This window comes from Diadema antillarum, unplaced genomic scaffold, assembly GCF_040938485.1.
Source record: "Diadema antillarum isolate AM-2024a unplaced genomic scaffold, OU_Dant_1.0 seq00000953_RagTag, whole genome shotgun sequence".
In the NCBI taxonomy this organism is placed as follows: Eukaryota; Metazoa; Echinodermata; class Echinoidea; order Diadematoida; family Diadematidae; genus Diadema; species Diadema antillarum.
In genome coordinates, this window is record NW_027271801.1 from 108923 (window position 1) to 125000 (window position 16078).

A 16078-nucleotide genomic window follows, 5' to 3' on the forward strand; every position below is an offset into this window, starting at 1 on the left:
ACAAAAGAACCTTTTCCCTCATTTTGGTCTTATTTGGCTGAAGTGCCTTTTCAGACTCGACTGCCTTTGGAAAAAATCACCAATGATTGGGAGCAGTGAACTTGAAAACGTGGCAAATTTTGTGTCACAAAATTGGTAAATACTGAAGTGGACACTCGTGGACACGCATGTAACGTTGCTTGGTGGTTAGACATACATGTCGTCTACAGTTACTGCTCATGTTAACTATGAAACAATGTGTGAAAAATGGGTAAAATTAGATTACAAATCACAAACAACCTGCTAAAACATTTGTTTTTCCTTGTAAAGTATGTGCATTTGGCAAATGAAATTGCTCGAGTGATGATTTCCCAATATACACCACATCTGCACAAAGTTTGTAGCTGAACCAGCGTCTGAACATGACTATTGAAAAAGATGGTCAATACATTCAGTGCAAAATAATGAAACGGATACTTTCTGGTCATCATACAATTCTGGTCATCTGGTCTATGCAAGTTCATCCTTGTGCTTGAGCATGAGTTTGAAATGAACTTAATAACTTATGTCAGGCAAGCTTATACGTTGTGTGCATCCATGTGCACATGAACTAAACTCCAAACTGACTTATCGAAATGGGCTGCTGCCTTTTTACAGCAATCAAGAACAGATTTGTCGGGAAACTGGTTTGGTAACAACCAATACCTCACTGACGCTTTCCAAGTTAGGATGTGTGATAGTGCGGCATTGGGCAATTCAGGTCTGAAATTAGTAGCAGGCCTCCTTACAAGGCTATTAAAATAGTTTCTCATCTGATGCATTGCTGTGTGCAATGTAAAAAGCATCGGGAGCATGACTTTGGGAAGATAACACATCTGATTTAGCGATGCACCCTTGATGTTGGCGAGTTCAAGCCAGACCATGTCTGATCTACCCTCGAGGGAGATTGCATGGAGAGGGTTTGTCTGTAAGTATGCAAACTCTTAGCATCCAGTGGATCTTCCAAGAATCCAAACCTCCTCATAGAATAAGAGACATCAGCAAAACTAGTCTTCATCCTCATCCTTGGATTTGCAAACTTGCGCATATACTGAATTACATCGTCCTAGATACGTAAAGGAAGTGTGGCCAGAACATACCTGTAGCTGCACACAGATACAAAGTGCTTTTAGACGGATGCAAAGAACTCTGTCTTTTCGTCTATTAGTGAGCTTCCCCCGAGGCAAGAAATGCTCAGGCGGCATTTTCCAGAATAGATTCGTTGTTGCTTTTCTAGGTTGTCTCCGATTATAGTCCACCAAACTGATCATAGCCTCTACATCAGATGGGATAGTACAATGTAAGCTTGAGAAAACAAACTACAATGCATATCAGATCATGTGAACAAGGCTTTGTAATTTTTCAATACAGCGGATGGACTTTTGGAAACCTTCCTCTTGAAGTTACAAATTCAGGTGATTGAACAATGGGATGACATTTTGGATGAAAATGCAGCACAGTTTATTCCTGCCTTGAAACTTGTTGACGATTTCACCAGTCTCGTTTGTGTGTTTTTTCATGAGGACACTGCATCTTTCACTCACGGCTGAAACCCAAGAGCCAATGTGAATGCGGTATTAGATACTGTAAACATAGTTTAGCAGCATTACAATTTTCAGGAATTGGAGCCGACAGCCTTTTTCGCGACATGAAATTTTCGCAAAGTGCCTCTTGCATTCAATGCATTTAGTGTAGACAAGAGCCTTCGCGTGCATTTTGATTTCGCGAAATATGGGAAATTAAAATGCACGCGAGCATTCCTTATTTTACAGTATCTTGTTTGTGCTTTGTTGTAATGACCCTACAACATTAGTATTTCTCATTGATGGCTTAATACTAATCACCTTGCTCAAAGAGTCCAGCAATTCAGAATGAGAACCCAAATGATTCTGAAATACACATTTACATTTTACGCTATTAATGTCATTTAACATCTCCCATGTACATTAAAGTTAAATCATACGCTATGTATTTATTTTCAGTAGTGGTGGTAGTTAGATTATACTGGTGAGCTTTGAGAGTATATAGTCTTCCTATCATTAAGTCTCACAAAGTTGCACTGAATTCAACCACTTCTTGATGTGTAAAGTTTCAAAATTTTGTTGAAAGAGTTGAGCAAGTCTTTTTTTTTTTGGGGGGGGGGAGAATTTCCAAGAAATTGTTCATGCCTGTATGTGCAATGTGCAGTTGCTCCTCGGAGGAGATAAAGGCATGCAATAGTGGGCAAACAGACTGTGTGGGCTGGAGACAGTATTGTAGACAGACCTGGACATCGCTCCATTGTGCCAACTGGTCGTGGCACTGTCGGCAGCATTTCACACCAGCAGGTGGTGTGAACGGAGTCCGGCCGGTGGGACCGCCTTTGCACCTGCAAATGGACTTGCTGTTGACTCTGGCCTTTTCTTCATTCGCACCTTGACAGGTGCGTGTAAGCGCCTGTCTTGTGTGTGCGAACCCCTCGGTGTTTGTGCAGCGGCGACAAGTGGGCAGCCAATTTGCCGAACATTGCGCGGTGGAAAAGGGAGAGTCAACAATCGAATTTCGAACTCCCGCAGGTGACGAGAAAGTGATACAGGACTTACGGTGTCATCATCATCACTCTTCCCACTCGCTGAATGCTTTGCCATAGGTATTTTTAGAGTCTTCTAGCATTTGTGACCTTGCATCATAAAATGTCAAACCCCCCGGAAAAAAAAAAAAAAAAAAAAGATAGAAAAATCACTTGGGTCAGTTTCCAGGTAGAGATGAAAGTATATGTCTTGGGATTACCATAAAGATTTTCAGTCTTTGAAATTTTCTGAGGGAGTAATCATTTTAGGTAAATCTTCACTTTGGAAACATATATGACAGGGCTTGTTTTTGAGGGGGGGGGGGGGAGGGGATTGGATGGGTTACCCTAGTTCTTCAGTCTGACATGTTTTGTGTGTTTTTTCAATATGTTCTCATTTGGGCAAATTACAGTGTACATTGTCTGTGAAAATATAATGGAAATATTTTAAAACACCACCAGTAGAAGCACTGATACTGTAATAATAGAATGTTCAAATGCACATTCTGACACATTCATTTTAGGCTTTATTGCAAAAATTTATGGCAGGATGTTTTGTAATACAACTGACCTACACATATGAGTCAAAAGTGATATCTTGAACAAGTTTTAAATCACCGCTTCCAAAGGTAAACAGGACCTTTAATGCCAAGTTAAATTTTGTTGGGGGTTTTTGCCACCATACTACTACAATAGAATGAATTGATGATGCTTCCATATGATTTTAGATTCATGGAAGCAAGATTTAATGTCTGGATCGTTCAGTTTTCTGTCAAGGAAGAAGAGCCCATGAACTTTTGCAAAGCCAATAGCATTGCATGATCTTTAAATGTCAGGAGATTTATATACCAGAGAGTACTGATATTCATTTTCAGTATGTCAGTCATTTGCGTTAATTGGCAACTGGTAGTCCTATGATGAATGTCACGTACCTGGTATTCAATTTGGGAGAACATGGTTCAATTTTATGTCAAGACATTCAGGGCTATTGTGTATACATGTACGTAGAAGAACACTGCATGTACACATTGCACACTACATCCCATTCTTTGCTGTTCTTTAAAGTCTGTGTGTCCCTTTTGCAATGCTGAGAATTTGATTCCTTTCATAAGCTGGTATATATGTGTATATATATATATTCTAGAAGTAGGTAATTGGACCTTACCTCAGAATAATAAAAACTGATGGAGGGGGAATTTATTAGGATCCTGAAAAATTCCAACCATTATCATTAATCTCGGTACAAAAGAGAAGTGCATTCTCTTGTGACATGGGGTTAGTTTTCCATTCATTTCTGATAGACTCTGCGGTGTGTTATAATGTGCGATTTCAAACATGATGTTGGAAAACACTATTCTTAAACCAAGCACATTTTGTGACGTTTGCAAAAGGGATATATACAACCTTTAATGTGGAAAAATTGACTCTTGACTGAAGTTGGCTGCCATAAATAACATTCCATCATTTTTACTATAAAACAAAAGTGCAGGAGAGGAAGTGAGGTCAACTTGTGGTGATGACCCCTGTCTAAAGTGCCGTTGTCTAACAGCATACACTTGCATACATGATGTTAGTTTTCTCAGACGGTGATTGAAATTTGAGGATCTGTTGATATGTTGGAGCGTGTACATTTCAGATGTGTGTTGTTTGCACTATCTTGGGAGTGAACTTAAAGACACACAGGAAGACACATCATGTCTTTCTTCCTCTACTGTATCCGTCTCTCTCCCTGCATGTCTCTCAATCTCTTTCCCTCTCTGTAAATAGCTTCAGTTGGATATTTTTGTCCTCTGTACATTTTACAGCTGTATATATAGTAATAATGGAATTGGAAAAATCAGAAACATTAAGATTTACATTAGTAAATGTGTTTGTTTATAAATGTCATTGTGTGTATGTAATGTTAGGATTGATGAATATGTTGAAAAGTAATTCATCTTATACGTTAGCAACAGGATCACACAGTAGACAGCTTGAATCAAACAATATGATGCATTAATGAGCAGTTGAAGGCCTTAATATTTAGTTTAATTTTTTGTTGAATATTTAAAGCTTTGTATAACTACCCTGTAGTCAGAGAGGGATCTCATGTCTTGAAATGTAAAGTGTCATGACAATGATAGTACAGGTACTGCAAAGCTGGCATTGTCATCATGTGTAATTCAGTGTTGTTCATTACAATGAGCATCTAGATATATTTCCGTGTGAGACACTCGCACAGCAATTTTACAGTGCTCAGAGACTTAAATTAACTCACTGTACAACTCACCCACACTATTCAAGAAACCAGGCTTTAATATTTTTTAAAGTGTGAACTCGACATATCTCAAATCAAGGCTATTAACTGTATACTCTCATATCAGTTCAGACGGTAATAATATTCAAGTCGCACTGGGAAATGTTTCCTGTATTTGCCAATCTGTCAACTGAAAGTGAATCAGTTCCATGAGGCTTCTAAAGATAGAGAAGGTTTGTAATTGATCTCAGAAACATGATGATTTTGACAGACGTACCATTGCCGGGTTAATATTTGCACTGATTTCAATTTTCAGTGTTTAATTGAAGGAGCAGTTTATTTGTACTGAATTGTATGTGCAGCATATTAAAGTGCTTTTCATGTTCTAGGTTGAATTACAGAAGGGCATTGCAGCCATGTTATTTATTGATCGTTAGTGCCCTTCTGGTGATCATGTGATGATAATGTTATCAGGTCATATGGAATCTTGTTTGTTTAACTGTCATAGCCCTGAAGCCACCACATATACACAGGAATTAAGTGTGTTGATTGGCATGAGAATAATGCATTAAACGAAAATACTTCAGTCAAGAGTTGCTCTTTATTTATTGAAAGGAGTCCTATCATACCGTCAGTTCTGTTTTTAGCATGTTTATTTAATAATGCATAATATTTAAGGCATTCGTATCCTGCCTGGAGGCACCACTACATCCTTATAGCGTGACAGTTTAATCTGCAGCCATCAAGCATTTTCATTGCGCACAGAATTGATTTCTTCTCTTCTTTTTTTTTTTTGTCTGAATATATGACTTTGTGTTTCTGTATGCACACAGAAGATTCAGCAGTGCTTGTATATAACTTTCCTATGCTGAAATAGAGACAGTTTCTTAATTCCCTAATTTTGGCATTAATGTGACACAAGAGGCATGCCTAATCAGAATGATTTTTCACATCAAAACTCCGTTCACACAATCAGCAGGCTCTGATTATTTGCCAGTAAGGACACAAGATGGGAAAATTTTTGTCTCAATATTTTGATCGAAACTTATTGAAATGTTGTATAAGAGTGGATATATATCTCTATTGACTGTCAGTTGTTTCAAAAATGCACACAGTGTTTGCCCCTACACTTCCATAATTTCAATGATATTTTGTGGAGATCCTGTCCGTGACATACAAAATGTGACTACAGGTCCGATCTCAAAAACCACGGTCGGCCACTGAACCAGATCCATCCACTTGCCCCAAAGTCTGTGTCAAGCTGACAAATCAGGGCCGCATGCATTTTTTGCAGGGACTCATGGTGATAATTTATTGAGATTGTCACCCGAGCACCCTTCTGGCGCTGTCCTCGCCATTGCACTGTAGATAGGGTGCAACCCACAGAGAGAGAGAGCAGAAAGAAAGAGAAGATTAATTCTTTTCCCCAGTGCCTTGGAGCGAGGCTGTGTTGTTATTGAGCCAGAGGCCGGAAAAAAGAGGACTGAGAGTTTTTGTAGGAGAGGTGAGTGAAAAACTGGGTGAATGTGACTGTGTTGCATCTCTTCTGTAGCAGCTCATTCACCACCATCCTCCCCTTAATTGACTTTTCTTTTCTTTTCTTTTCTTTTCTTTTCTTTTCTTTTTCTTTTTTTTTTGGGGGGGGGGGAGGGGGAGGGTGAGAATGGCTAGGGGATGATGTGTCCCTAGTGGAATTGTTTGCCTCATTTTAGCCAATTCTCATGCTAATTTTTGTCATAGGATAGGCCTATAGGAGTGAGATTGACGTTCCTTTTTGCATCGTGCAGAGAAATTGCTGATTTCCATGTGATTAAGGATCCAGAGAAAACCATAAATGCTACTGAATACTTTTATGTCTTCCCACTTCTGTTTTAATTAATGACTCCAATTTCTGCTGTGAAGCAATTCTTTGTATAATTCATTGAAAAAAAGTTCAACAACAAAACAATGTGAAATGTTGTAGAAAGAGTATGCATATGTAGGGCCTACTGTAAAACTAGAAACATTTGTGGCATGACACTTTTGCAGATTGGAGCCGACGGCCTTTTTCGCAGCATGAAACTGGCGTTCAATTTATTGCGTTGACAAAACTTTGTGTGCATTTTACTTCCCTGAATTTCGGCTCCTTGCAAAATTCCCGAAAGTTTCATACACGCAAATATTTCTGGTTTTACAGTATATTAGCAATAGCCCAGTCTGAACTCGCACACACACACAAAATGAAGTGTTCACACTGGGAAAAGATCAAGAAGTTTGCGGGGGTGGGGGAAATATCCCTAGTGTGAGTGGGAAGTTTCGCGAGAAGTTTTGTGGAAAATTTGCGGTCACACTGGCAAAATTTTGAGATCTTAAAGATCGTGATCTTAAACTTCGTGATCTTTTGCCAGTGTGACCGCAGCTTTTGTTTGTATCGACAATAAATCATGCACTTTATACAGTGCTTCTCTGAGAGCAATGCGGCATAAATGTGTCCTCATGTAGAGCTTTTTATAGTCTTCAGGGAGACATCAATGTAACGAGAAGAGAAACGAATGCATTCAAGTGATGAATCTATCCTTTTGAGGCATGTTCTGTGCATTTAGGAATTACATTCCGTAGCTATTGGACATATCAGTCAGTAGAAATCATGTCGGTAGAGTGCACAGTGAACCCTGTAGCCAGTCTTCAGAGCTTTGTGCCAGATGTGGGTGTACCCTTGTATAATTTGCTTCTTTCATGCTGGACAGAATAAAAAGGAAATTAAAGAGAACACATAACAAGTTATGTTGTTTGTGTACCAGTGTATAAAGGTATGTTATTCGTATCATCATGTCCATATATGTATTCACCTGTAGCACAGCTACAAGTGCATACCATAGCACTGCAAAAGTAGAATATTACTTAACCCGTTGAGGACGAGTCCCAAGTGCTGTATACTCGGGCAAGTGTCAATGGGAAATGTGTGTTGTAGCAAGATCAGTCCGTCCTCAACATGTTAAATTGCTAGCTACTGTGAACAAAGCTGGGAAAAGGAAAGAAACTACAAATGTTCGAAAGAGTTTGATTCAGTTTGAAGTGTGTGAAAATTGAATAGATATGATACATAGATACTGAACATTTTGATATACTATTAAACTTTGACTTTGAACATAGATAAAAGATTAACAATCAGCTGACATGAATTTGCCAATATTTTATGAGAACAGTCGTAGATGCTGTTGAAGTGCTTCCAGTACAGGTGAATGGATGTATGTAAGCTGCCAATACGATTTATTCATAGCTATGAGTATTTATTCACACCATTTTTCTGTTTGCATGAGTAGAAGAGATGCCAGATATCTGAATTTCTAATGCTGGCTGGTAAATAAGTTCCTTTTTTTTTCCCCTTTCACTCTGATTTCTATTCTGCAGGGTCGAGAGTGTCCAGTTGATAGCCCAAGCGATCTGTATGGTCAGCGATGCAGCCATTGCCAGGCCACTTGGCCGCTTTCCCAACATACTTGACCACTTCTCTCGCTTCGTCAGCAAGCAGCCCCTCAACGCACTGGAGAAAAGATTGAGGTCAGTTTGATTCATCTTGCCCGTAATGGTTTCATATCTTGTGCTCCATGGAATATATGGCCTTCAATAGTTTCCATTTTCTCACTAAGTTCTCATTGAAATATGAATAATAAGAGAAACGTGGAGGAATTAATGTACTTAGTTAAGGTAGTTTACTTTACAACTACCTGTGTATGATGATCACCTTTTTGCCAGGGCCCGCAGCGAAAAAAAAAATCCGTGCAAAAATCATATCAGAAAGAATGTATGAACGATGACCCTCGGCATAACTCAGCCAAGAACGACTGGCCCTGCTTCCTCAAGATGGCTGAAACATGTGTACACAAGGACTTCCTGTGGGCTCCACTGGAAAAACAAAACAAAACAAAACAAAAGTTTGTACTGGACAGTGATAAATGCAAGTCAATGTGATTGACAAGTTTAATACAGACATCTGTCTCAAGCAAACTACATTGTATAAAGGGTACACTTGTGCATGGTGGTACATGAGGTCACAGTACTGTAAACGTGGAAATTTTCGCGGTACATTAATTTTCGCGGATTTCGCGCTACGTTCAGCTAGCGCGAATTCAAAAACGCGCGAATATATCTTCGCAATTTTCTACGCACATTTTGAACGGCCTGAATTGTGTGTGCTTCGTCGATGATACTGCTACGTAGTACAGACATGTTTACGCATATAGCAGTATCATCGCACGCACCGCACGCACCGAGCCCACGGCCGATTTGTGTGCTACATCCCCGCGACTACAGTACTAGTACAAAACTACAGTACATGTATCGAGTAAAATACATGTACAGTGTACTACGTAGTTGAGCGCTTGTACTCGCACTCGCTTTTCATACGCTGGCATCGCTGGATGAAAACAGCGACTGTGTATTAACCCGCTGCGGAGCGCGAATTTAAGAACCCGCGAATATGTTTTCGAGCCGCTCAGCGCGAAAAATTAATCGCGCGAAAATATTGGCGTTTACAGTAGTTGTTTGATGCTTTGGTGCTTGTGTACATTGACATACTGTATGTACATGAATCATAACGTACAAGGAATGTTGAGAATCTTTGTGTAAAAATGACTGCCACATCAAAACCAGAAAATCCACCTGTATGCAGAGATCACATCTTATGTTTCCCTTTGGCAGTCTTTAAAGGTAGGTCTGATGGCATGTGTTTGTGTTTTGTTTTGAATACGTATTTGTCAGGTACACTTTCAGTAAATGCACACTATGTCATCCAGATGCAGTATCTGTACTAAGGGTACATTATGATAGAAATACATTGTACATAGCTCTTTTTCCAGTTACGTCTATTCTGTTTAGCTCTGTTTTGCTGTAAGGAATTAGAACCATCACTCTTTATCAGGCAAAAGCTCAATGGTCTTGTGGATATGACGTCTGTCTAGCAATCAGGAGGTTACTAGGTTCGAAACCCACCTGAGTATGTATGCCCATGATTCTCAACATAGTTATTTCTCGGACACTGAGTCATCAGTGTTAAAATGTCATAGGGCAATTTGTCAATCAATTGCAAGCCATTTTAAGCAGAATATCATGATTAGAGTTAAAATATTTTGCCATATTGTGTTTGGAAAAAGTGAGATATTCAGATAAAGATTAAGATATAAAATACATATCTAGGGTGCAGAAACTATACAGACATATTCTGCTGTGCTGCAAGAGGCAATATTACAGACCACAAACTAAAAAAGATGATGAATTGTGATAGTCTATTCTACAATATGGTTTCAGCATTTGCTTTCCAGAGTATCAAAATCATTCAACAGTCATAAAGTTAGGTCAGGAGAATGCTGCAAATATTTTCAATATAGCTCACACATATTCATCGTAGACCAAGAATATTGTATGAACACACCTTACTGTCTTTGGAAGGACCAAAAATGTAGCCAGACAACATTTCCTAACATTGGTACATAATGCTGATGCACTTTTTAACATGCCATTACCAATTGATATCTGCCGTTGATGAGGATGTTTGCATTCTGTTTGGCAGTAATGGAAACTTAGCTGATCAGGTCCCTGCAAGTTAAACGTGACAGGAATGTCGTCACAATAATGTCACCCTGTCCTAAATAATTAGTTCACATCTTAGGTTGATAACCTGGGCCCCCATTCCAAGAAAAGCTATTCATAGCACCCCCTGCTGCAACGGCAAGTGCCATGGTAATGACAAGAATCCACACATTTCTGGTTGTTGGTTCTTGCTGCAAGACGTTGCTCTTCTAGCAGTGCCATCATTGTTGTTGTTGTTGTTGTTTTACAAGACCCTGGTGTGTGTGTGTGTGTGTGTGTGTGTGTGTGTGTGTGTGTGTGTGTTTTCCAATCAAGCATTGTTCAAATTTCTCCTAAATAACTTCAGTGAATTTCGTCATGTTGAATCTTCAGTAAACAAAATGAGCGTGCAAATGTCCGTGATTGAAGATAGGGAAAAGGATTCGGGCATTATTGATTTCCAGCATGCAACTGGCAGCTTGTAGACTAAAAACATCAATATGTGATAAGAACTGAAAGAATGTATGAAGTGACCTTTTTCATTTCCAAAATGTATATTGAAATAAATTGAAAGCCATTAAAGACAGTAGATTTGGACATTTTTTTTCATACCGGCTCTTCACATAAAGTCTTAGGGTATTGTATTTTGATTTTTTTTTTTCTTTTACTCATCCCTAAAGTGAATAAAGTTTTGTTGTATTTGTTGTTGTTGTTGTTGTTTTTTGCCTCGTTAACCTTTCCAGAATCGATTTGCAAATGAGAACTCTCATACCAAAACCTACATTTTCTCATTTTCATTTCAAATTCAGAACCCTCAAATTTATGAGCAAGACCATTGTTAAATGTCATCTTGTAGGAACTCTGTGAAATGTTCTTTGAAACATTTTTTTTTTTTTTTGTGGGACAGACTTTGATTGAGTGCTTGATTTGCTCCCAACCCCCCCCCCCCCCCCCCGGAAAATAACCAAATTCTGCCAAATTTCTACATAAATGATTGAATGTTTAGCTGAATCATCATAGATACATACATACCTACACTAGATTAATCATGTGCAAAGGGCAGCTTGAAACTACCCATAGAGTGTCTGGACTGATGATTTGAAGACCCATTTTACATATTTGTACATGTATCACAAAACCAACAGAAAGTGGCACCCCTTGATTTTATGTGAGGACTCAAAAAAGGTGAAACGGGTCAGGCAAGTCAATCTTGGGTTTTTCATATTTTCTGAAATAGCTATTCTTCTTCGTTAGTACTAAGTTTGGGATCATAAAATGAATGGGAAAGTGTGTTTTCAGCAGTTTTTGTACAACCCTTTTTTGTATAATAGTGAGATCAGGTATGTCATAGAGGCCTTTTTTCATTTCTTGAAAATCCTTTGCACAGTCTTCACTTTTAATTCTAATAACCTTTGAAGGGATAATGTTACTGCTTTGAAAGTTGGCAGTTATAATGGACAGGATGTGTTAATAGCGTATGGTCAATTTCAGCTTAATCTGATTATCTCTTCATTATTGTTGCTGCAGTGGTTTACATCCTGTTTTTTTTTTGTCCCATTCATCACACAGCTAGCGCAGTTTGGTAAATGATTGTTAAGTGCTTGAATAGATCCTAGACTTCGAAGCCTTTTTTCTTGGTTCACACGTTACAGAGTGTGTGCTTTCCTTCCAATATTTAGGTAGGTTGGGAGAGTCCCTTTTAATTGAGCTTTACATCATTTTAAAGCTTAGAGTCTGCTCATTCAGAATCTACCCTTAACTAAAAATCCATCTCTGGCAACTTTTTTGTGGCTTTGTGATGCAGGGTCACATGTCCAGAAGAAGAGAATTGGCAGAATGACCTAGCTTCGTTTGTCCTCAAAACTTTCTGTGGAACTAGAAAAGTGGGAACATACTGTGTAATGCCATGAAATTCAAAGGTGCATTAACTTGTTGCTGTTGTTTGCATCTTCTTTAATGCATCCATTTGAGGAAAGGAAAAGGATGTGTTGCGCGATGGTTTCCTCCAAACCTGATCTGCCATCCACGTGGAGCATTTGATGATCATGAGAGTGGCAAGACTTCTGTCTTCTTGTTGTGCTCTGAATGCATTTTAATCAAATGCTAATCTCTCCTTTCGGAGGGGCCCCCCGAGCCGTCATTTGTTATTTATGTATTCAGCTATATCTTAGATGGAAAAGAATGGTCTTGATATGGAAGGGAAAAGGTTCCCGGGTACTCCCAGGGATTCTCGATTTTTTATCCCCCTTCCCCCTCCCCTTTCCCTCCTTCTTCCTGGTTTTGGTTGTTGTTGAGCATTGTATGCAGATATTGACTCAATGTGAAGCCAGAAATGCAGGAATTGCAAGGAAAGCCGACTCTCCGAAAGTGGATTTGGTTACATTTACAGGGCATTTATAGACATGCTTTAGGAAGACTGCAGCACTAAGCAGCTTGTGAAAATCCCAAAATTTATGGCTCTTACAGAGGGAAAGCGAAGACAGAAATGTAAAGATATGGCCTTAGGGAGGTGTAAAACATATGCAAATTATTTAAAACACCTAAGGACCTGATGTTCTAAGCCTTCAGAAAAGACCCCCCCAAAAAAAAAAAAAAAAAAAAAAAAATTGCTTGTTTTAAAGGGAGTTATTGTCAAGTGAGCAATACTTGTCACTAGCAAAAGTGTTTTTAACTACTTGGGAAAGTAGGTAAACAGAGTTAGTGAATACAGAAAATCGAGAGATGATAAAATGGTGACTGCATTTAACTCCAGTGTCATGTTGGGTAGATGAGGGGTGTGAGTTGGTTTGTAAGTTGGAAGAAACATTGAAAATGAGAGGTTGATGAGGGAGATTTGTGTTCAGGAATGTGATAAGAGGAGAGGCTCAAAATGGACTAAGAAATGTTAACATTGAAATACCCTAGATGCATCCTTGGGTTTATGTACACCTGGGCTTGTTATCAGTAACAACTGCCACATTTCTATGACAAATTTGCTCTCAGCCAATCAGATGCAACGATTTCAGTAGCTTATACCAACTATTGTAACTTGCTATTGATACCAAGTTTTGTGAAATGGAGCCCGGGTGTTGACTTTTGAGAAAATTTGGCAACACTCGCCAATTTCTTGGGTCTGCGATTACCTGGTACATGCCAGTTCATATGAGTTCCACTTGTAAGGGAGCCGTGCAAAGATACAAACATGGTTTTATTTCTCTCCATCGTCATGTCACAATGGAAAGTTGACCTACATCTACTTCCGTTACCCCCCTCGCATCATTGGATGCATTCAATCTCTCGGTCCTAATGGCACCCTTGGGGTTAGGGAGGCGGGTTGTACCTGTTGATGGAAGCAGTGTCTAGAAGCACGCTGTGAATGTCTAGGAGGATGACGGAGTGCCTCGTTGCCAAGAGGAGGGCTGGGATGTTGATCTATCATGATCCCATTGCCGAAGACGCAAGAGAAAGTTTCAGGGAAGCTTATCAGCCTGGGTCACGTGCCATTCAGACATATTTAAAGCATTCTGTGTTAACGCATATCCTGTTTCGTGTTGCCGAGACCCTGGAGCGAAAGATACAATCGAGTAGGAAGGAGTGAATGTTTCTCAGAGATCGTGTCAGATACGATGATGTCAGAGAAAGAAAGAGAAGACAACATACAGTGTTGTATATATTATGAAAGCTCGACATTAACGGTAACCTGGTAGTCCAGGCCATCAGAAATAAACTGTATGTCGGGCTACCACTATTTAAGAAGTGATATGTTTTGCAGTAGATTGGGCACAAAAAATAAAGGTGAATGCTGTGTATTGTTTTTATATGTTTAGATCACACAGGAAAGGGGAGAAATGCAGTTGCTTCACAGCCAAATTTTATCTATTCAGTAATAAAAGTGGATGCAATTGTATACCCTTAGGTTTCAGATGATCTATTTTGTGAATATGCAGTTTTGTGGAAAATTGTGCTTATGCCTCAATGCAAAGTTGAATAAGGTAGACAGTTACAGGCATAATTTACCATGTGCAAATGTAACAAAAACCTAGTGTTAGTTGCTTAATAGTTCTAAAATGTGAGTTAGGGATAGAAACAATCAATGTAAAAATTTGAACCAGTATAATCAATATTAAGTACTGTTAAATATACAAAATGTGAACAATAGTTATAATAAAAATGTTTCCAGACTAAACCATATACAGATGTGGTTTAATGAGAAAGATAGTGATATCTTCTTATATTTTAGGCTTTCCTGCAAAAATTTCATATGGTAGGATGTTTTGTGATAAAACTGACCTACACATGCATCAAAGGTGATATCTTAAACATTTTTAAAATCACTGCTCCCAAAGGTAGACAGGACCTGATAGGAAGACCTTTATGGTAATGGTCTTCACACTGTCTAACAATGATAATACCTGCCAATATTTTCACATTATTATCATGGTTTGTAATTATTATTTTAGTGTTTTATGAAGCTTTTTTCATTTTTTAAAATCTTTTTCTTTTGTACTTCTTTATATAGTCACAGTACTTTGAGACACTTTATCATACCTATCAATTTTAACATAGTTATCATGTTTTATCAAGATATCATAATATTTTATTTAATTATTTCACATTCTCTTTATGTCTGTCCATCTTTTCCCCTCTTTATATATTTGGGCCACCAAACAAAAAAGTTAGTGTCCAGCCTTGTACAATGTGTGTATAATGTGTGTATATATAAACATTAGACATATAAAATATTTTTTGTCTTCAGAGAAATTTAGCCTTCTTAAATTCATGGTTTGCCTGTTAATGTCACAGGTGCTCTAATGACAAAGCAAGTGCAAAGTAGCATGTTGTAAATTTTTGGAAGTGAAGGAGTCTCCACGAGCAAAAAGGTAAATCTGTTCATTTCTCCACTGCAATGTGATGATGACCTTCAAGGGAGCGTCCCCCAAGCCACTGACAATCTGTGAGACATTGTCCGCTCCCTCCATCAAAGACAAGACAAAAAAAAGGCACGTTGTCAGAACATGAATTTGTCGGTCGGGATGTCTTACAGTAGCCTGTGGCAAGGTGGAGATGGAGCCCATTGGAGTCATTGTGTGAAATGATGGACGTGGTACTTCCTTGATCAGGAGCGAAATCTGCAAGGTCCTTCATCAGCTCTTACCTGGGATGCTTGCAACAGATGACAAGTTGTTTTGTTGTTGTTGTTGTTGTTGTTGTTGTTGACTACTGTAATACAGATAGTGGCATTTTACTGTACCTAATTGTAAGAACAATATTTGATTGTAAGAACAATGTTTAAATCAAAATGTCAACATTTTGTGCGTGGAGGGAGTGTAACATTTATTTTTTTTCGTCAGTAATATAATCACTTAGAAACTATTATTGCAATGATAGTTACAGTTTATTTTTTTTTATTGTAAGGACTTTAATAGCAGTCATTAATGTTTCCATAATCATTGGTATTATCATATCACAGAATAAATGAGATGATGCTTAATTTTGGATTATGATTGCTGTGCTCATTATTGGCATCATTGAATATGTTTGTTACATCTTCAGAGATACAATGTACTGTCAATGTCATCACTGGTAGCAGTGTGACAGGTGTTGCACACAAGCATTTTTCATAAGAAGCTTGATGGCCATGAAAGTGCTTGTCTAATGTGGTGTAATACAAGGAGGTCTGGGCCCTGTTTCATAAAGCTGTTCAGGAAGTTACGCACAACTTTACGAGCGACTTAGATATGGCAGGCCAA

General features: G+C 38.6%; 1 protein-coding gene across 1 annotated transcript in view; it reads left to right on the forward strand.

The window, feature by feature from the left end:
• LOC139741780 (protein PAT1 homolog 1-like) overlaps window positions 1-16078 on the forward strand; it is a 90204-nt gene that overhangs the window by 65836 nt on the left and 8290 nt on the right. Inside the window, exon 16 of the mRNA XM_071652370.1 lies at window positions 8193-8342. Coding sequence (XP_071508471.1) covers window positions 8193-8342 — 150 coding nt within the window. The remainder of the gene's footprint in view (window positions 1-8192; window positions 8343-16078) is intronic.